We start from the raw sequence: 23,322 nt of genomic DNA on the forward strand, positions 1-23,322 counted from the left end.
TCTTTCTACAGTAGATTTAAAAAAAAAAAAAGAAAAAGGATTACTGTAATTATTTACAGGGTAGTTCTGAATACACACAGAGTAAAAATGTCATTCTTAACTGTATACTGAATTGCAGGCAAAAATAAACAACAAAATCTAATTAGTGTTTGTTATATATATTGAGAGGGGACTTGTTTAAAGCCAAGAACCTAGCTATTTCTGGCTACAAGCACCCTTCTTCATTTTACAAGTACATATTTAAAAGTCCAAATACAATTGCTGTTAAAAACTTCATAACTACATATATATATGAAACACAATTATCTTCCTCACAAGGTCATATGGAAGCTGATCAACTAGACTATTATGAGGACCAGGGTCAAACATACCATAATATCATTGACTATGTTAAATCAACTATACTAGTACTTTTCCTCCTTCTTTATCCTGCACTAAGGTATATGGCCAAATCTTCTCTTGCTATTTAAGGCTCTGTGTGTGTATGCATGTGATCAGTACATAACACTACAAATACGTTGTACCAAAAAAGTACAAAGTACATACTAATACAAAGAAATATTTTTCCTCTCACAGTAATGAACAGTCTCCATTTTCTTCAGTATATTTCCTGAACTGATACAAAAGAAAGAGTGCAATAAATTGACTCTCTGTAAATTTTGCTGTTCATGTGATCTGTCAACATGATATTTATGATCAGTTCCAGTAGCCTGTGAAAGCACAGCTCAAGTAAGAACTTTTTCTTATTCATTATTTATAGAACCTTACTTAAAATCGTGCAGTAGTAGCCAAATTTACTGCTATACGCTGTAACAGCATTTGTAGTACATGATGCATATCGTAAATACCAGTTGAATCAGAAAAGCACTACCCAGAAAACTTGTCTGGATCTCACCTTAAAGCACACAGATGATTACACAGTATTTTTGGCTTTATTTGCCATATTTTCTCGCACCAATCTGTGGTGGATAATACCTGTGATTCACATCAACATCAAAGGGAGATTATGCATTTCCTCATGCAGTTGATTCATCCACCTTTCAAAGAGGGATGGAATAATACAGACATGCACATACAAACTGTTACTTTAAAATGAAAAAAAAAAAAAAATCTAACGTTTAGAACCTGAAAACAGTCTTTTAGTGAAAGGGATTCATACAACATCAATACTTTACTCTTAAAGAAAAATAAGTAAGTTTAAACTAGTATATTTATGATCCATTTTTCCTCTCTCCTTGGTTGGATCTATTTTTGCACAAGTTGCATGGTTAAAGCTTTCTTTTTTACTCGCATAGACAGCAGTACATAAACTCAAAATGGGAAAATTTTATCCAGATTACTCACTTGATAAGTGTGTTTCTGACTGGGACTTTATCTTCATAAAAAGTATCTCTTTTTTTTTTTTTTTTTAAAATGACAGAATAAATAGAACATTTTTCATGTGGAAAATGGAATCAAAATTATTTGAATTCCCTTCAAATATGTGTGCATGCATCCTGATTATCTTAACATTATAAAGTACAGATTGAAAAAAATAGACAGTATTGTTGATCAAAGATACACTTTCCATGAAGTTATGCTTGTTACTATTTGAGAGTTCATATGTGTGAGAACCTTTCATTACTGCAGCAACAAATAGCACATGAGACTTCTGAGTCAATTAAAAAGACCGAAAACATCACTACTTCAAGTAAAAAAAAAAGTATATATATAAGTTTAATATTTCATATGTATGTTAATGTAACACTGACCTTTCATTAAAGAACATTTCTGCAAGGCAGCTGATTTTTGTTTTACAACCTGCATATTTTACTGCACGGGTTATCTTTGACTCTTTCCTTAAACACAGTTCACTGAATTTAGGGTAATATACGAATTCTAGGGGAAAACACCACAAAAATCTACTTTATATTTACAATGGTGCAGGCAAAATTTACTTTTCATGCAAACTGCCTTGTTCTAACGTCACAGAGATAGGGCATACTTCTAAATGCTTATCTGTATTGCTAAACGTGAGTATCAAAAGCCTCCACTTTAAATGTTATTTTCAAGATATAATAACTCAGGTTTGGTTTGTTGTTTTGTTTGTTTGGTTTTGTTTTTTCTTTTAAATGGAACTGACACAAAGATCTACATTTCCTGAAGAGTCATTGAATCAATTTGATATAGAAGGGCACTACATCATTCTCTTCTTTGCAACTCAAATTGACAGGATCTGATTGACAGCTCGCTGTCAGTGGAGAAGTGTCTCACCTATTAATATCCTATAAAAGATCACGGGCAGCTATTTATCTCCTGCCAAAACTCTTTGAGGAGAATCATAACTGACTACCTTTACCATGACCTTGAAAATGGAATGACAATATCAGCTAGTAGGCAGGGGAGAAATTTGACAATAACAGCTTAACTCCTGAACCACTTCAGTAAACAGCTCCTTCAAAAGTGTATTGCCACTATCTTCTACACAGTTCAAACACAGTGAACTTCAGTTTGAAAAGATCTGAGATTCACTTACTCAGACACAGTAAAAATTTTTATCCAACATGAATCACGGAGTCTTTTCAATCTACTGAGTAGCCAGAGAGATTACACACACCTGACATAAGACATTCTTTAATGTGTGTTTAACCGATCTTGAAAACATCTAAATGCATCACCTTGCCGGTGGCTCCTCTGCATTGCATAGTACTGGGTTCTTCTTATTTAGTGTGAGGAGTCTTTACATTCCTCAAGGCTTTAGTTCAGGCTTGAGCTGTAAAACACAGCTTTAAAGTGGGTGAGAGAGCAAGTTACAATTAATCTGACTTTGTGCTTCACACATGGGTCTTTTAACTTTTTCTTTTTTGGTGCAATTTTGTTCTAAATACTTTCTGGATTGAAAACTCCTTGGGTACTTTTGTTTGCTTTTCTGTGCATTGATGTGAATCTGAGACCACTGCAGCAGAGCGACAGGTGTGGCTCTGAATTTGATGGCCTGCGGTTGTCAAATCAAAGTAAGATTTCAAGTATGATTCTATGTGAGGAATGAGATGGGACCACGGACTCCATTTTATTTTTTCACAATAAATTCTAAATTAACCTTTAATGTGATGGACAAGCACGATCTTTCTGAACAACATTTTTTTTTGCTAGATGTGAAATTATTCTCACATTCTGCCATAAAGCACATACTTTTAACCCGTTAGACTACTACACCCTCTATACCAGTGAAGGTATATGATTCACAGCAGCTAACTATGACAGCAGATATACTTGGCTTTGCCGGAGCTGGGCAAACACTGTGCTGTGCTAAAACTGGATTAAGAATTGCTTCTGTAATCTCCAAAATCTTATAAATTCCAGCTAATTCACCCATAGGACTGAAATAGTCTGCAAAGAACTATTTGAAATAGATATAGGAGTAAAATATATTACTTTTTATAAGGATATGTACATACAACTTAATAAAACTTATTGAATGAGAATGTCATTTTTGCATAGTCACAGTGCACCAGTCACAGCTAAAATGAAAGAAAACAAAAATGTTGACATATATAATCTGAAGATATATTTTCAACACAAATATGTAACAGTGTGTCAATATAGGCAGGTGCAAACCTAACTTTTCCTCTCCTGTAACTCTCCTTTAATAAAAATATTCTTATTCAATATTCCCCCCAGTGGATAAATTCATGCAGTGCTTATTCCCCATGGCTCCCTCCTCTACTTCCAAATTAGATCACCAATTAGACAGTACGCTTTGTGACTGGACTGGCTGAATGCACTTCATTAATCTTTGTTCCTGCAGAAGGAAAAGGTAAATCTTGGCTTAGTTTTATCAAAGCAGGACTTTGTCCTACAAGCTGGATTCTTCTTTGTTCTTGCCTCTAACAGTGTTAAAATCCTTGTTAGTATGAACGAATCCATGAATTAATATGTCCATCTTACTTTTTCAAAAGATGCACTTTAAACAGCAAATCTCATATTTTCAAAATTTTTCAAAATCAGAAATAAAAACCTCCAAACCACTTGGGGGTAACTTATCAAAACCAAAAAAGGTGTTGAAAATGGAGTGAGAAAGGGGAAAAAATGTAAAAATATGGAAAACATGAGTCTTTCTAGAAGATATTAAAAGTGGGATGTGTTTCTACTATATCTGCATTTGTGAAATGATTCTTTCATGCAAATAGCCAAGGTACTTTCGACATCTCTAATTTCATGCCTATTTCCTCCTTTAAATGCTTAAGGCAAACAATTCATGTCTGCTTTTATGTCCTTTGTAAATAATTTTTTTTCTCCCCTTCAAAAAGTATATTCTCATAAGTATGGGAAAAAAAAGAAATTTCTCACCTACTACAGATTATATTCGTTACTAAATCCCTGTGTCCTGCAAAACTTTGGAGCCCAGTTTACATATCTTCCACTTTTTAGAAGTGTTCCATTTACAATGCAGTCTATCACTCAGCGCAGAACTAGTGAGGTCCTTAATCATTCTTAAATGACTTAGATGACTAAAATCTTCCATTTTCAGATGACCCTAAAGTATATGAATAAATATGTTAGTTCTTCTGTTCAGAAGGAACAAGCAGAGGGCTGAGAAAAAGCATGAAGATCCAGCAGAGTTGTTACACCTTATATGTTACTACCCTTTTTTTAATATACGTGCACATATACATCGTGTGTATATAAAGATACACAAACTCTTCTCTATAATTTGTATTTTGATGTAAAATATAAAGAATCTTCTTATAGATTTCTTATAGATTTCAGAACTCTAACTCCAGTACAACATGCCAACTGCCTGATCTTAAGACCTAGTGATATATGGAAAAAGTCTAAACCACAGTCTGCTAAATTAGATGAAAATAAATTTGAATATGTGTTGTAAGTGATTCAAGGACTGAAATAGATGAGATAGATAAAAAGAAAATTATAATTTTATTAACTGTCATCACAAAGTTTTGAATATTATGGTTATGCAATCTATGACTAAAAAAAATAAATCTGCATGAAAATTGTATATCTTCACTATAGCTTTTGAATATAAACATGTTTGTATGCAAATACCGTTTTTCAGAAGTTAGAATTGATTAGGATTTTTCTTAAAAAAAAAAAAAATATTAACTGTGATCAGCTATCCAAAATCATCAGAGATGTATTCTGTATCACAGAGCTATCACTTTTGTCTCATTAATTTCTGATATGTTAAAAACAGGTTTCTGGCATTTTCCAAATCTGGATTGTCTGTGCAGCTGGTCATTAAAGGACATGCTGAAGATACATGAGTGACAACCACATTGAACTTAACATGAAATAATTAGAATCCATTTGACTTTCAAAGATACTGGAACGTCTAGAGAATGTTCTGATAGGTATACAATATTACACGTTTGCTCTTGGGAAAAAGTAATTAGAATTAACACACCTGCCCACTTACATTAGGGTGGGGAACTAAATTAGTATTTCTTTTCACACACTGGATCTGACACTTATAATTGTACATTGTATATATACTTCTCCAATGCCATTTCTGAACTTCGACTATTTTATTTGCTCTCTTTCAATCTACCTAGGAACAAAGGAAAAGTAATACACATATCCAAGACTAAGGAAGAACAAATACAATACCACCTCTCAAAAAAACAGACCAAAGTAAGTGTAAAAGCATACAGCTATATGCTCTGAAGAAATTATAACAAGACTTGAAAAATACTAAATCTAATTATTACGTAGATTGTAAGAAGTCATAAAGCTGACAATATGACTGAGAAATAGGTAGAAAAGGGATTAATGTCAGGAATTCCATGGCCTGAACTGTGAAGAACTTATAAAGGTAATACAGGTAGTAGGTATAACAAACATATATAAAAGACCCATGTTGTAATTGTTATATATATATAACTATATATACATTCATATATATTATATATAAGTAAAGCATTAAAGGGGCCATATAGGAAGAGCCAGCACTGTTGAAGACTGGAGCTTCATCATATATTTATTGTAAAGATAATTAACCAATTAAAACAGGCATGATAGCTGATGATAAAATGTATTAAGGAACAGTTAAGGTGAATGACTCTGAACTCTTCAAGTTCAGGATTGTTTGAACTCTGGTATACTTGTGCACAGGGATTACTGGTGTACAGGACTGCGCTTGCTACTTATTGTATTACTTGAACAAAAGAAGCCTGTATGACAAATCAAGTGTTGAGGCAAACGTGTGACTAAAGGAGGGTTGAGGCAGACTGCTCGCTGAAAGAAGTGGAACGACAAGAAAGCCATGGAGCAACTGCGGCTTCCAAAAACCTGGTGGCCTTTGATGTATGACTGCCAGATGTCTGACTGCTGCTGCAAGCTGGTTGCCTCTTGACGGCTGTTCCCCTACAAATGGCCGAAGTCAGTAGACTAGTCATAAAAGCAATGGTCTACTGGTGCACTGGAGTTCACAGGTATGAACTATATAATGTCAAAACCAATGTGTCAAATCAAATATTGATTTTGTTGCTCGCACTAATATATAGGACAGATCAGTTCAGTGAATATTAATCTAATTACTCCCAGCCCCAGGAGCAAGTTTTATGGTCATATACTTTGCATGTGAATTCACTACAGGGCACAGTTAAGATTGCTCGAATGCCCTAATTGCTTCTCAATACATTCATGTGCTTGGATATTCTTTAACTTAACACTGACTCTGAATTGTCTGGGTTATAATTCTCTCTATAATTGCAGCATTCCTGTAACAAAGTTTATTGTAAATTACGAATATGTGCTATTAACCTTGACTGCAATTTAACATCACTTTTGTCTGGAAACTACATTGAGAACTGGGGCCAAGCACCCAGCTGATGTAAAGCCACTTACCTACAGCTGAGTCAACAAAGCAATGCTGACTTAGATGACACGTTGTCTTGCCAGCTCTAAACACTGACTGAGCTATACAATAACACCCTTATGAATATTAATAAAGTTAAAAGAGTTACTAGCGTTCTAGCATTGATTTCCAATCTTGAACTCACCTGCTTTGGAGCTACCAATTTATTGTCATTGCATTGAAATCAATGAAACACTCAGAGATATAAAAAATATTGTGAATCGCTACAGGCATATTACAAACTTGTAAATCATGGAATATTCTGCCAACATATAGTTAATGTACTCAAGAGCCTTTTAAAGTCACCACAGGCTTGGCCACTAAGCAAATAACCTCTCAGCCATTTGCAAAGGGGGGTATGTGTGTAAGTTTGTAGTAAACAAAGTACTTCACTGTTAAATTAGCTAGAATGCAGATGAGAAGGCATCTTAATATCTATCACCATTGCCAAGAGGAAATAAAGATATTTTAGTTTATTTATAAATACTCATGAGAATGTTGATTGTTGGGAAGACTTACTTAAAGAAATTTGATAAAAAAAAAAACATATTATTTTGGTATGATGAGGAGAGATCGCCACATCAAATATTTATAATGATAGAAATGACAGAAAAATTGCAGTATGAGATCAAGAATTTAGATAAACATTTTTTCTTGCTAACAGTCTTGATGACCACTGCATGCAGTCGTTAAGTGTAGAAAATTTAGCTTCTGATTCTTTGGTATAAGTTCTCATTCAGCAATGACACCATGCGAATGTATTCACAGTAACTACCTGGTACATATGTCCTTATGGATACCAATTAATGGGTGCACCAAATCAATGATGAAGAACAGTTTCCTACTGCAGAAAAGTCAGATTATGACTCTGCATCGTGCTTTCATATAATAAAGTCACACCACAAGATTTTTCATATTTCAAGTTACATTAAATTCTCAAGAATGAAATTCCTAAAAAAGTTAGATGTTTTTAATTTTTTTTTCTGAAGCATGCAAACATAGATAGGTTTTAATTTTTATGGAGAAAATAATTACATACCCTATACAAAAAAGTCACTTTTACAAAAAATATTAAATTCAGTCATTTTTTAAAGGAAAAAACGATGATAATATATAATTACATATTCCTCACGCCCACCATTTCACATTATTTTTCTACTTTTTCAGAAGCATCGTCACTGTGAAATGCCAGTATTAACTTAGAGCACAGTCAGAAACCTACCTTCCTATAAACTGCATGGCTTCCTTTGTCAGTCTCTGAGTAAGGTTCTCATAGGATAGTGGTTGCTGGATAATCTGATGGTCCCTCATTAAGAAGCAGTTCAGGTGTCGAAAATGATAAAAGAAAAAGATCAAAACTGCAAGTGAAATAGCCGTTATTAACAAGCAGTAACCCAGTGCTTGGAAAGGTACTTTGAGGAGGCCAATGTACTGTGCTATTGCCAAAGAGACCAGAGTGACTCCAGCGATTTGGATTGGGATGACAAGGGATTTCTGAACCCCTTTTAAAAATACGCTGCCTTGGCCAGGTTTGCAGTCTCTAAAATTGGTCACAGTAAGCCCATAAAAGTAATCAAATCCGTGACTGAGGGGGTGGTGACAGAAGTCATTACTGCTTTCACAGTTCATCCCAAGATGCCACTTTCCTACAAAGAGAAAAGGACAGGGAGTATTTTTGTAGTTAAATCATCCGACTTATAATGTGTGCTACTCCAAACACGAAACTGTCACTACCTGACTGATATCCCCCCACCCCCAGCGTTTATTGTGTGCATGCCGATTTTCTATCATCTAATCTTTCTTTATGCCTTCATCAAAGACTTTGTTTCGCGTCTGCCTCTTCATTTTAGTTAGAAATCGTTTGGCACAGCTCCTGATGGAGACCATTAAATTCTGAGTGGGCTAGCAGGTCACTGAAGAGCAACAGAGCCCTGACAGACAGTTAACTTTGAAAATGAAGCCTTTGTGCGTGTGTAGTTAAGTAGTCATAAGAAAACACTGTTTAGTAGCATCTACTGCTTTCTTAGGAAGCGCCAACGTGGACTTATTGAAATATCCTTTCTGATTTTTTTCTTGGAAATCATTCATAATTGACTAGTATTAAAAAAACACCAAACAACAACACGGTAACAAACAGGAAATAAATCAAGAATAGTGAAATTACCAAGGCATTTATTATCTAAATGATTGCAAAATCTCTGAAATTGCCAATCTCTATCACTATATATATGTACATAGTGAGGGAGATTATTTTTATCTATATATATTTCATATATATAAATAAAAAAAGAAACAGTAACAAGTAAATTACCACCAAATACTATCTCTCACAGCATTTTGTCTCACTAGGAAACCATTTTAATTCTGCAATAATGTTGGACACTGACTGACACACGAAAACAGTGTGTCTGATTTGCCTTATAGTAGCATAATCTATGTTCATGCTGATTACAGTAAATATCTAGATAATTCATTCTATGACTCAGGTACAACCCTTTACCATATGCTTATGCATAGCTTAGTGCAACAGACCTAACTGTTTGGTAGCTGTTATTTAAATTCAAATGCATAATTAAAAAAATATATTCAAATTCAGCTGAGCTTATTGACATAAATTATGGCTTGAGTTATGCTCTTTGGTCTCAGCATGGAAATGTGTTGAATATTTGACAAAACATGTCACCCTGGACAAAATAGATGATAATATATATTGCTGGGCCTAATTTTATTTATTTTTTCTGAATCAAATACCTAAACATGATCAGAGTAATTCAGGGGTTTTAATCTTGAAAGAAATAAATAAAAAAAATCACAAACCCAATAAGTCCTCAACCCCATAACCTAGCTCAAATAAATTTGAAATATTTTTTCTAGACCCTTCGGGACAGACATGGCAGGAAGTGCAAGAAAGAAAGCATGTATAGAATTTTCCCCTTTCCTTAACCATCCCGGTTTTTACACATCTGTAATACAGAGTCCTGATGCAGACAGTCCCGAGCATCTCCTGGGTCTAGAAGAGCAGCATATCCTTCCTGCACTTCTGCCTTTGGCAATGATAACTGTGGGTATTGCAGTACCAAAGAGGGCGAAGTTGGGGGTTAGTTCTGATTTTTTTTTAAATACAACCAAGCAAATGGGCTTGATATCATTATTTCTCTTTCACAAAGGACAGAACTAAGGTATGGGATGGGAACATCATGTGCCTAAGTTCACCTGTCAGCAAAGGTGAAGAAAAATACCACAGAAATCTTGAGCCTAATTGAATGCTTAGTCCAGTTCTCCTCATATGTCTCTGGACTGTCTTAGGTTAGAAATATCTTCTGTATATCACAGAAGCAGGTATCAAAGCATTTTCAGGTCTGCTTATGTGCCAGTGAAATGGAGGCCTCTACAGCTTTCTAAGCCCATCAGAAGTTTTCCCCGTTACTGTCAGATGGCCCCTTACCTGAGGCAATATTCTGCTTTCCGCAGGCAGAATGACTCTACTCACTACTTTTGACATGGTCCGGTGAACACTATCGTGTCCGATTACAAAAACAGCAATGCTGTTCAGCACTGTACTGAATTTTTAGATGTTATAGTGGTGCCATAAAGGACCAGCTAAGACTGCAACTTTGAATTTCATTCCCGGCAAGCACAGACACAGATTTTGGAAAATAAATGCTTCAATGCATTCTCTTAGGTTTACATGACTGTCTTTACGGAACAATCATAAAGGCAGATGTGTAGCAAGGTGAGCATGAAATAACTCTCATCAAGTTAAATAACTGAAATAAAGGTAGAGGCTTATAATTGTGAATATAAATGATCTTAAAGCTTTAATTTTTATTTTTTTGCTGTTATTTGTCAATCTCAAAGTACCTATATTTCAGTAAAAAAAGATGAAAAAGAAACCCAAAGAAATTAAATATACTTTCAAGGTCATTTATTATGACATAAAGAACTTTGTTTAAACTGGATCTCAATAAAACTAGACATTGCAAGCCAGGGCAGAAGAATCTTGCAACAAGAAATTAGGACAGGGGAAAAAAATAGGATCTATTTTTATCGAAAGGGTTTCAGCAAGCACAACAAATTGTTCAATGTCAAGATGAACTTGGGCCTCAAAAAAAGATTTGTTCAGAAGCAACTTAAGCCAAACAAATCAGAGAGCAGGTTAGTTGGGAAAAGCAACAGAAGCACTGGTTAAAATTATGTCGTCAGCTGCGACTGAAAGACACAATTGCTGCTCTCAAATGGCTGATGAGGTAGAGGGATTTGATAGATCCTGCTCTACTCTGAAAAACCAAGCGATGACTGGGGCCACAACACAAGTTTTGTTTCATTCCTTGTGACAATAACCCCTGCCCTGAGCTACCATTTCAACAGATTATTGTAATGTGCTTTATGCTCTGGGGCCCTTCTGAATCTCAGAGCGGTGCAAAATGCTCTCACCTCTTTGCCAAGTGAAGCTTCGTATATGGACACTTCACAGAACCATCATATGCCTTGTAGCAGATTCTACCAAGCTTTTGAGTGAAGTTTATGCTGCTAATTGTAAATTATGAGTACCTTAATAGTTTGAGACCTCATCTTTTTTCCCTCCCTTTTGGCCACAATTAAGATTTCTGCAGTGCAAAAGCAATGCAATGAAAGGTAAGTGGAAATAAGAGGCAAGTCTTATTCAGCCAAAAAACTTCGTTTGGAACTCAGTTTTTCGGAACCCAGAATGCTGGAAAGGATGCAAAAATCCATGTTTCCCTTCTGCTTTTCCCTCAGACAGTTAAAAAAGAAGCAATCTGAAGACTGAGTTATATATACGGATATATTTCCTTTGGTGTGGTTTTGTGCTCTTCAGATAAATGGTAAAATGCAAGATGTGGAGCAAGATGCAAAAAAATATTTTATGTGCTCAAAGAAATATATTTATATAAGATATACATAGCAATAATAATGTAAAGCATAAATCCATCTATTATTAATATGGTCAGATTTTAATTGGTTCTACTAATAACTGTTCTATTAATCCTACTTCATAGACTCAGCCAATCTTGTATTTCTCACTACTGTGATGGTGCATCCAAATACTACAACACTTCATTCTGGAGGAAAGGTACCAGTCCCAATTTAGCGATTAGTATTTTAAACTTTGTAGATAAGCTATACAGGTGGATTTTAAACTTCCCTGGATGCCAGACAACACACTGGATAACAGTAATGGGAAAAAGTTGACCTTTACTGAACTGTAATTGAGTATAGCAGTAGTTAAAATGATACCCATGTACTTTTAGGGGAATTTTTGCATTATGAATAGCTATTTCCTACAAAACATCAACATTTCTTGCTACTTTCCTGGATACTTATCCAGTGGAACATTACATATTCTATGCAGCTGCCTTTTTCGAGAAAACTTAGTTTTGTTGCAGATCTTCTGACTGCATCTCTTCCTGTCAGATCTATTGGATGTCACCTTCTTTGTGTCACAAGGGAAAAACAGTGAGGTAAAAAAGTGTATACATAAAATAGCTTTATATCTAAAATATAATTAGGGACGTATCAGGAAAGAGGAATCATATATTCAGAAAAGGGAAAAAAAATAAAAAAGATAGGAAAATGCATTTAGCAAAGAAAAAGATGTCCTTACAGAGTAAAGAGGAGAGAAACTTGGAGAAAAAAAAAAAAAGTGACAGTACAAGCTTGAGGAACTGAAGGGCTTCAAATTACCCTTATGCCAATCCATCACCAGTACAGGATTTGACAATTAATTGTTTGGGAACTGCTGAGTTAGACTGAACCAAGCAAAGACTCCCTGACCTAGACCAATATGATGTGATAAGAATACCAGCAGAGGCAGCAAATGGGCTGGCTGGGAATCAGAGTCTGTCTGTCTAGTCTTCAAATCTACATAATTTTTCTTTTTGTCATTTACATATACTTTACCCTTAATTTTAATGCACTTCTTGATTTTTGGAAGCCTTCATTATACTCTAAGGATATGGTAATATTACATCTTATGGTTTCATAGCTATCATTCAGGCTACTTGGAAGAATTGTTCATTAAGCATCATGGAGATAACTTCTGGAGATCTAAGTGGCAAGCTGTCATGTTGCAGTGAAAGTAGTTAAAAAAAGAACATTAACTAGGTCAGCCCCAGAAAATGAGTATTTGTATTACAGTACTTATTACAAACAGAAAAATGATTTTTTGCAGTCTTTAATTGAATATGGAGCAATAGGAATTAACTCCATGATGAAAATGACAAATTATGAATGGGGCTTTTGCACTACGGTTCAAATCCACCTGCACTTCATATACTTCTATTAAGATTTTCTTGTTCTCTGTTTTGAATCTCTAAGACATGAAGATATTTTATACTTTCTAAGACTGGGGTATAGCCAAGTAGGATTTTTTAATTAGGAACATCAACACTGGTTACCTACACAATACAGGATATTTTTTGAACAGTGGTGTGAATTGTTCGCCTTGCTAAACAGCCTGATTTTTAAACAAAAATTACACCCTAAATTGCAAGCTTTTGTTACATTTTAAAATCAAATTGGGTGCATCGAGCTTCTAAAAGAATATAGTAAAATTCCAGTGTGATGTTCTCTAAACATGTTTCCCATACAGAAATGTATATTATGTAATATACATAAAGTATTATGTATTATGTAATATACATGAAGTTGTATTTCACAAAAATCTTCTAAAACATATGCAGTGTGGTATAAGTCAGTGGTCAAATTAGGAAAAAAAAATCACATTATTTAAATGCTATACCTTTCTCATATTCATTCCAGTTACGTTTAATATTCACCTGGTGGGATTCCTTTTACCCATCACTGGGTATTTATGATACAGTTAGTTGTCTGAACTATCTTTATAATGAGAGAGAAACACATTTTTATATTAAACATCTATCGCTGGATGAGACTAATTTCCTAGAAACACCCATTTCTGTCTGATGACTAAGAAGAGAATCCAGACGGATACACCAGGCACTACCTCATCTACTTTATGGATACTTGAAAACTGGTGAAATGAATCCCACCACTGTGCTGACTTGTACCCTGCGAACGATCCCTCATTGTATCTGTTGTAACGAAACTCCTACTTACACTCAAAACTTTTTAAGAGCTTGACTAATTTTCAATTTATTCATCATGTTGCTCCAGTACCGTGCACAATGAGACTGTAACTACACAAATGAATTAGACATATGTACCTGATTAGTGTTTCACATATGTATGGGAATGTGCTCAGCTTTGTGCCAGAAAAATAAACTCATTATGCTGTGAGGGTAAAAAGCTTAATGCAGACCCTTAATAGCCTATATGGAAAGCTAATGTTCTTTTGATTGAAATGAATGAAAAATAATGCTGTGTATCTATGCAGTTTTACCTATTAGAGCTGTTGCATAACCTCTCTGCTTCAGGAGTTCAGAAAAAGTTATTTCTTCAGAAGGAAGTCCCCCAGAAGAGGCAGAAAATAAGAAGACACCAACTCGTGAGAAGGCAGCCATTCCTAAATACAATGAAAATTAATGAGACTTGGATAATATAGTGAAAAAATTTCCATACATTCTTTCTGCATGTACTTTTTTGATTTAGGTGGCACTACTTAAATGACATATTACCACCAGACACTAAACGTTGCAAGTGGCAGATACAATCACCCATTTAGCTGAGCAATGTCTTTTCTGTATGGACACTAGAAATTGAGAAGTAGTAAAAAAAAAAATCTGCTTTTAACTGTGGTGCCAGCCGTCACATAAAGAGCTGTAGCCCCTTCTGTAGATGTTCTGAGATACAGCATACCTGAAAGAAGTTGAGCTTGCATAATTTATTTTTCATGTACACGGGGAAGGAATAGAGCAGAGGACTGAGCAAGATTACTCCCAAATTCTACTCTCAGAACTTCCACTTTCCTCATACATGGTTTTCAACAAGCCTTTAAGGTTATGTGAGAGACGGGAGTTGAAGTAGGGCAGTCTTCCATCTGGGCATGTAAATATCATGAGGTCAAAAAAAAAGCAAGAGAGAGTCTGATTTGGGAAAAAGAGTGGCTAGGGCACTCAGCTTTGATGGGAGAGGACCGGTGCTCCAATGGCATGAAGACACGTGATTCAATGTACACAAAATGGATTAAAGCAGCATTGGGTATCAGATAACAAGACAACATCTAAATAAGACACAGAAATTTGCATGTACTTAGAGTCTGAGGAACACAAACTTGAGCTTATAAACTACTCTCAGGATGAGGAACTTGAGAGTTCAGGTTCATGAAAATTAGATTACTAGCATTCCAGATGAGAGCTGGCTCCGACTATAGATAGACATAACAGAGGCTATCTATGCAAATCTGCGCAGATGTATCTCCAGGAAGTCTGAATTATGCAACTGGATGATTGCAATGCCAAAGTTACATGACTGATGTAGACAACCAGAATCTTCCCTCAGGTATCCCTTGTGGTTAGATGAGAAAAAGACTCGTTAGACTGGTTTATTAAAGAAAGCTCAACCTACCCTTCAAATGTTGACTTCAGTTTTTCACCACAGCTAGCTTTATTGATCAACAGTTTAGGCAGTTTCAGTCACCTATACATATCTATACTTTATTTATTACATATTTATTTATATTTATGTACATTGATCTCTTGTAACTGAAATCAGTATAATTCCATTAAGTTACCAGAATGAAAGTACATAACCATGATTTTATTTTTTCATAGTTACCTTTCTCTGAGTTTGTGTCTCATTGAACACTGCATTTTGGAACATTTTTTTTTTTTTCACATCTTGATTCTAGTATTTTCTATAATATTCTTTTACTAGTTCTTCACTGATGTTTGGTAGTAGTTCATATTTAGCAATTTCATAATTTAGTTATGACAAAGTTCAATTTTTGCACCTATATGGAGATGATTAGGTATGATTGAGAGCAAACCAGTTAAGAAAGAAATCAGTCCAAATGCAAATTTTTCAGAAATAAGAACAAGGATCATAATGGAAAGTGACCTGTGGCTTTACCTACAGTAAATATTAATAGCAATATAACTGTAACAGGTATATAAAATTTTCCTTTGCAGCTGAATGTAATGGAAAATTTAGCAAGTTATATTAGCTGGCACTTTTGCAGGAGCTTGTTACCTGATTTGAATGAGCACAAACGTATCAAGTAGGCTCCAGAGTCTTGCCTTGCTTTCATTCCCAGAAGCAAGGACAGGATGTTTTATCACTAATGAACAAGTGATCTGATTAATGTATAATGATCCTTGCTAAAAATGATGTTAAGGGAATGTTAAAGTTGTATGGCTAAGCACTGAGGGGCTCAGTCCCAGCACACTAAAATAAACAGACTGGATCTTTACTGATTCAAACGGGCTTTGGATCAGGTGCTTTAAAAGTAAGAAAAGCTATTAAATGCACGTATTCATAGGATACTTAACACTGTGTATGGGTAGATATGCAACAAAAATACTTAGAAGAGGGAGATTTTTTGCTCTCTTCTTCCCAGCTTTAAGGGCTGCTGGAATACCTTAATGACCTGTCCTTCAACCCCTCCTCTGAAAAAATAACTTTTTGCCTAAACCAAAAGGTTTTCTAGAAACAGAAACGTCTGAGCAGAAGGTTTTACACTGGATTCGTCCATTGCATCTTTCTAGATGCATCTCTGTGATACTCAACTCTCAGGATGCCCACCAACATCCTGGGAACAGCCTGAACACAACTGGGGAGGCAGGCAGAGCACACTGGACAGTGGAGGAAGTCGATGGAATTTGGCTGCACCTTCCATTAAATAACCGCAATCAGATTCTTTCCTTGGTATGTTTAAAAAACACTTTGCTCAATAAAAAAAGCTTTATTTTTGTGTTAACACTTCTGACATGTGAGAATTTCCCATATATATGGAAGATTTCAAATGCTGACCAACTCTAATGACCTTGATTAGTCACTGAAATCCGTACCTAACCCGGTAATGATAAAGATCTCAAGGAAGGCCAGAGAAAAAAAATGCATAAAGTTTACTGCAAATAAAAGATGATCTTCATATATAAAGTAGTGGGATTTTACCTGATCTGATAGGATATCGCCCCGTCAGGAAAGCTGCCCTGCTTGGAGTACAAAGTGGAGATGCCGCTATATGCTGAGTAAGAGTCACTCCTTCCTCTGCAATCCTGTCAATATTAGGGGTTCTAGAAAAATATGTGCAGGAGAAAAAAATAAAAGAATACACAAAGATGATTATTTGTAAATGGGCACAGTGAGATCAAGGCATCCGAGGCAAAAACTGTCAGGAAAATCAAGTTGAGACTTACTGTATGCAAATTATCAAAACCATGGTGGTGTTGCAATTCCAAATACTATTGTGTCAAATATTTTTAAATTAGGTGTCAACAGTGAACTGAGAGACTGCAGCATTGTGCCAAAAACCTTTTTCCGCACTTTCATCTACTCTTCATGGCCAGTACCAAACCGTGACACCTGGACGTGTTGTATTGCATATTTTTCAGTGCATTCCTTGACCCAGAACTGTAACTTTGCTACTCACATGGCCTTTCTGCTTCAGCAATGGGGGGAGGAGAGACTGGAGAAAGGTTGTGCTTCCTTACTCCCTGCTTGGTGTCACTTCTCTCATTCCCCAGCAAAATTTTTTTGGCTAGGGGTAATGTTGTGTGGTGGTATCAGTTATTCAGAGATTCAAAAGGTCATGACTGTGCTAGGCTCCATATTAGCAATGTTTACATGTCTGACATGACTATGTCTGCAGTATTCGATCCAGGAGCATACCCAAGTTTCTGTGTCTGCGTGGGAAACTTGTCTGTGACCCGGCTCATCATGCACGTGAAAATTGGTTCCTGCAGGAAGAAATTCTGTGCCCTTGGTACTGCAGAAAGCAAACTAGGAATGCAGACTGGCCAGGAGCTGCGGTATGCTCTAGTAGGTCCCTGACCTGGGAGATTAATGACCGTGACCTTGAGGCACAGTGGTCCTCCCATCATCTAAGTCTGCACAGTCAGAAACGTTAACTTTCCAACAGACTACTTTGCTATCTCTAATATCACCTATTGATAACAAGCAGTATGACAAAATTTCTTCATACTCCAAAGATCTAATTCTGAATCGTCACATCAGAGAACATAGTTCCTGGAGCAGTTCTGTTCCTTAGGAGGGGAGTGATCCAAGCATCGGTGTTGTATAAACTTTTTTTCCTGTTTAAAACTAGAAGCTGTAACTTGAGTCATTTTTGTTGAGTTTGAGTTACGAGAAGTTTTTCCTTCCAACTAACTTTAGCAGGAACAAGGGTATTTAACATTTGACAGGACAGTGCTTTCAGCCTGAATATTTTATTTTACTTGATGAAAGACTTTGCACCACTGAAACACAAAGACTAGGTGCAACTTGTGCTGTTTACACATCCATCATACCTAAGCTGGTAGTAAGGATCATACTGGGGAACACTGCTGAATTATTCAGGTATATTAACATTTGTTTTAATGAATTTATGGACTACAGCATAAAGGAAAATGAAGGAAAAAAATCAGCACTTTATTTCCAATTGGTTAGTGACAAGCTTGTCTCAAATCACATGTGCTTAAAAATATGCTTAATTCATAGTGTTAGCATCATGTATATTTTGAAAGAAAATTGCTGATTATACTTTGCTCCTCTAGACCTACCTTTATTTGGTTTGTTGCTCAATTGTCTGTTTATGATGCAACTTTTCAGCAGGATAAATACATCGATAAGTCTTTTTTTCTTGTTAAGAAAAGAAAACAAAGATAAAATATTTTATTCTCTGGAAAGGTTATTAACTTTGGTTAACCGAATCAAACGTCTGAATGTTTTGGGGTTTTTAATTTTACACATCTAAAAACCTAAAATCTAAAAAAACCTCAATATAAAATAAGTAAATAAAAAAAAAGTAAATAAAGCTATGACTCCCCCAAATATATCATCATACCTTAAGGTTCTGTTCCCGTAACATCCCAGGTCTCCAATACCAAGATCATCAGCCATCAGTAAAATGACATTGGGATTTGAAACATGGTGGGTATTGACACTGTTTATGGCACACTGGCAAATTATTAGAAATAAAAGGAGTCTCATCTTCTTCCTGGTATGTAAGAAGAAGTGGAAAATATAATACATAAAGAGCGCTTTTTTTAAAAGTTGACTGTTAATTTAACTTAGACCTATTATTGCCCTGGATTGTATAGTAGAAGAGAAAATTAGATTGTATATTTTTATTTGCCTTTTTTTCTTATAAGGGTGGGTTTTTTTACAGTATTTTCTCTGTCATATTTTTTAAAAATAAAAATGCATCTTTTATTATATAGCTAATCTTTTCTTCCACAGTTTTACACAGATGAAGCCTTTAAATAACAATGAACAAAGAATTAGTGAAACATCAGTGACAATACTTTTGCATACAAAGATGCACTACCCAGCAGTAAATCATGAGTGCAAATAAGGGTGTTTTTTTTTTTTTCCTTTGGGTATAAATGTGACTTGAGGAACACAGAAACTGAAATCATTTAGGATCAAAATTTCCAAGGTTCATTGCAGAAAAAAAGTTAATCAATTCTGCTACTGAATTAAATGACTGAATTTCTCTTCAGTAAAGGAAAAAAAAATGTTGTTCAAGTTTGTTGACAAGAATAACTATTATGACAAAGGGGATAATGAAATGCACTGCCAAATTATTGAAAGGAATGTTTAAGAAAAAGATCTTCACAAATGTTTTAAATATCAGGGCCTATAGCAAAATTATGTAAAAATATTTGATATCATATCACAATGTTCTACAAACAATGGTCATGATATATACAACTTAAAACGAGAAGAACATATTGTACACAATACTACATACCATCACGTGGTTTTATGATAAAAGCACAGTTTATTTGTGGATGTGCATGCTATAAGTGTAATTTTACCTAAACATGGACTTGTCATAGCTCTGTTTTAAACTGCATTTACTATGGTCTGGCTGAAATTGAGTGCCTCTAAGCTGTGGTGGACTGTGCCAGGTATATACACCAAAAAAGAACAAAGACTTTGTCTCTCTTGCCCCTAGTAATACTTCTATCTTTTCTGCATGCAGGTAGCTTTTTGCAAATGCAGATGTGGCATGAGTCATACCTGCACTCTGGATTATGCTGGGACAAGAAGGAAAGCAGAGAAAACCAAGGCTGATGTAGAATTTTGAAAGTGAAAGGGTAGGAAAAGGAACCAGAAATGAGGATTGCCAGAGAGAATGGGGACAGCAGGTCAAGAAAGAAAAGAACTTGTAAGTCAGTGAGTTATGGCAGATAAAAGTAAATGGAGAGAAGATAAAGAAGCCAGAACTGGAAGAGCTGGTACAAAGAGACTAGACATCAAGGGACAGAGATTCATAAATTAGTGAGGTGTGGTGGGTAAAAGTACCTGTAGACAAGAGGAGGTAGTCAGAACTGGAAGAACTTGAACTGACTTGAATAAAGAGCAAGAAGGGGAGCTTCAGACCCAGCTGGAGTGAGATTTGCAGGTTGAAAGGAGGAGAAATGGTAGAGGGTTTAAGAAACTGGAAGGGATAGTATGACAGTGGACAGGAGAACAAATTGAGGAATGAGGTGAGAGAACTAGGAGTGTCTGGGATGAAATTGATGAGGATTTATGACTAAGGAAGCTGAAGGGAACTGATTGGAAAGAAGAGATTATGAAGATAAGACTCGGGACTGACACAAGTGAGAAGACATGAAGATAGTGGGGATCAACCAAGACAGACTGGGACTTCTGTTTTCCAACTTTCATTATTGCCATTCTGTCAGAAACTATAGGTGCAAAGAGGTTTTTGACTCTTTTAGTGCTTGTTCACATACAGATAAAACACTAAGAAGTATATTTGCTGATTTTTACTGCTTAACATACACTTTAAAACCCATTGACCTCACTTTGATCACAACAGCTCTGGTTATGACTTCAGGTGACAACACCTAAAGATGCCAGCCTTATCACTGCGGCAACTCATCGTTACCTGGTTCACTTCATGGGAAGCAATCTACTTCGTATCAGACATGGAAAACACATACACAAACTTTAAGACTAAAATACTAAACACAGTTCTGCTTGGTGGGATGCATCTAACCAACCTTCATCAAATTACCATACTAATAAAGCTGTGTAGCACCTGCCACAGTGCAGACTTTAAATCTGTGCAGTAGATCTATATTTCTTCCCTGAAAGGATAAACGGGCGTGAATTGCTTCCCACGCCTCGCACGAGAACAGCTAACACACTGCGCCCACGGGATAGGAACAACGTGCTGCCATATCTGATGTTCCTACTCCACTCTTCAGACTGAGAGGGTCTCAAGGTCCATGGCAACAGGGGTGTTGAAAAGGGTGACATATATGTTGGTGACATGGTACACAGAGTTGCATGGATGCTCACAGGACCTGCACATTTATTTCACAGAATTACTGAATGCCCTCAGTTTTGCTGTAGGCTTCACATTGCCTGAATAAAACCTAGAAATATATATTTCTGCCACTAATAATACCACCATTTTAAAGGCACAAAGCTAGCTGTTTTTCAAGTTTCACAAACACTAATTCCAAGGTTTAATTCAACTGGTCCAAGCGAAACATCTTGTGTTTTAATTAGAAGGTATGGAACTATGGAGAGTAGTCTTTCTGAATACGTGTGAGGTCTTTAGCCTGTAATGAACAAAGAACTTTAATTTTCCTTTTACTGAGCAAAGTTACTGTTGGAAACCGGAGTAGTAGCTGTTCTTTATTTTCCAGAATGAAAGAAATCTAAAAAAAAATAGTGAAATATCTTAGAAATTAACTGACTACAATTTATCTAAATTTAGTGCAATTTCAAGTCTGTGTAGAGATAACATCAGCAGGAAATTCACCGAAGTACCTACGAAAATTAAACATCTTGGTCAAAATTTAAAATCTTGTGCTGTATATGTTACATAGCCTCTTCATATAATATTTTTAAATAAACCTACACAGCAAAGTTAACAATAATTGTGCGCAATATCAACTGGATCATTGTCATTTGCAAAGTGGCTGAAAATCTCTTATGGTCTGGATCAACTCCTGGAGAAGTTAGCCTCATTTGACACCTCCGTTTCTCATTTTGCAAATCAACAACAAAAAAAGTGTTGTTGAAAGATGTCTCTGATACAGTGTTGCTGGATACTCCTCCAGTCTGAAGGAGTATCTGCAGACACCCTCACGCATTGGGCTATTTGCTTCCACCTGATATCATGTCCCTGAAGTGAAATCAACAAGGAAACAGGAAAAAAAAATAAATTAATCTCAACAACTCTGATTTCTCTGGTGTACTCTCTCTCTGCAGCAGACTTTCATGCATCTTGAAGGGATGTGCTTGGAAAGCAAGAAAAATTGGATGGATGAAATTGAGTGGAACGGACAACAGCAAAGAAATTCGGAGGAGCAAAAAGGGAAGGACGTGAGAAGAATGAAGCTCTGAGAATGCTGAGGCTCGTCTGTGTCAATCCAGGTTTTTTAATGGTGAAAAGACAGGCATGTGCAGACCTAACATGAAAGTGAGCACCAAATCAGATGAAGCTTTCGCTTAACCTAGCATTTTATCTCCAACAGCAGCCAATCCAAATGTTTAAGGAAGGAACATAAGAAACCTGGCACGTATATTCTTCTACTAGTGTGCCCTTCTTGCTTTTGGCAGTCAGTATTTAGTGTATTTTAGACAAGAGACCACTGTATTCAGTAGGTCCCCGTGGATCTCTTTACCTTCATGCATTTGTTTTAGTTCATTTTGAACCAATTAACTTTTTTTTTTGCATTAAATCAATATTCTTTTTTTTTTTTTTTTAACTTCCACAACATCTAGCAATAAGCTTCAGCTTTGAAGACTTATGTTCTAGATTGAGGTGGCAACATTTTTCCTTAATTGCCTGTAGGACACATAATTGCAGTTTTTACTCCCTGCTTCACTTTCCCTGTGATATAATAGTACCTGCTTTGTTCCCAAGGTTGCTGCTAAATTGATTAGATTAAGAAAGTGCTTAACTTGTTACAACGAGCCATATAAGAATTCGGATTTCACACATGCTATTTCAAACTACTATAATTTAATCATTGCATATGAACATATATACATGTGTACATACATAGACGTGTCAATATACACGTCTGCACATGCACGTGGGTGAATATACACACATATCCTACTTTTGCTATGTATCTTCAAATAACATTATTTGGATTCTAATACATATTTTTTATTTGCACTAAAACAAATTAAGTGTAAATGTGTAAGAACAAATGGATGAAAACAAATAACAGACATAATCCACTATTTGTTGATATTTCATATGGATTTACCAAACACCTCTTTTAAGTTTTATTTTTCTACATTAAAAAAAATGTTGGCAGATCATATAGAAGCAAAAGAGTTGGGTTCTCCCCCCAGGGATAACTGGCTTTAGATATTGTTAGTTGTTC

At 35.6% G+C, this 23,322-nt stretch overlaps 1 protein-coding gene across 1 annotated transcript in view; it reads right to left on the reverse strand.

The window, feature by feature from the left end:
- STS (steroid sulfatase) overlaps positions 1 to 21,229 on the reverse strand; it is a gene marked incomplete at its 5' end in the record, with an annotated part of 88,540 nt that extends 67,311 nt beyond the window's left edge. Inside the window, 5 exons of the mRNA XM_082493137.1 lie at positions 8,079 to 8,502; positions 14,238 to 14,360; positions 16,910 to 17,031; positions 18,801 to 18,953; positions 21,138 to 21,229. Of these exons, the coding sequence (XP_082349263.1) occupies positions 8,079 to 8,502; positions 14,238 to 14,360; positions 16,910 to 17,031; positions 18,801 to 18,953; positions 21,138 to 21,229 (914 nt within the window). The remainder of the gene's footprint in view (positions 1 to 8,078; positions 8,503 to 14,237; positions 14,361 to 16,909; positions 17,032 to 18,800; positions 18,954 to 21,137) is intronic.
- Between the last annotated feature and the right edge of the window lie 2,093 nt (positions 21,230 to 23,322).

The sequence above is a fragment of the Vanellus vanellus genome (assembly GCF_965231255.1).
Source record: "Vanellus vanellus genome assembly, chromosome: 1".
NCBI classification, from domain to species: domain Eukaryota; kingdom Metazoa; phylum Chordata; class Aves; order Charadriiformes; family Charadriidae; genus Vanellus; species Vanellus vanellus.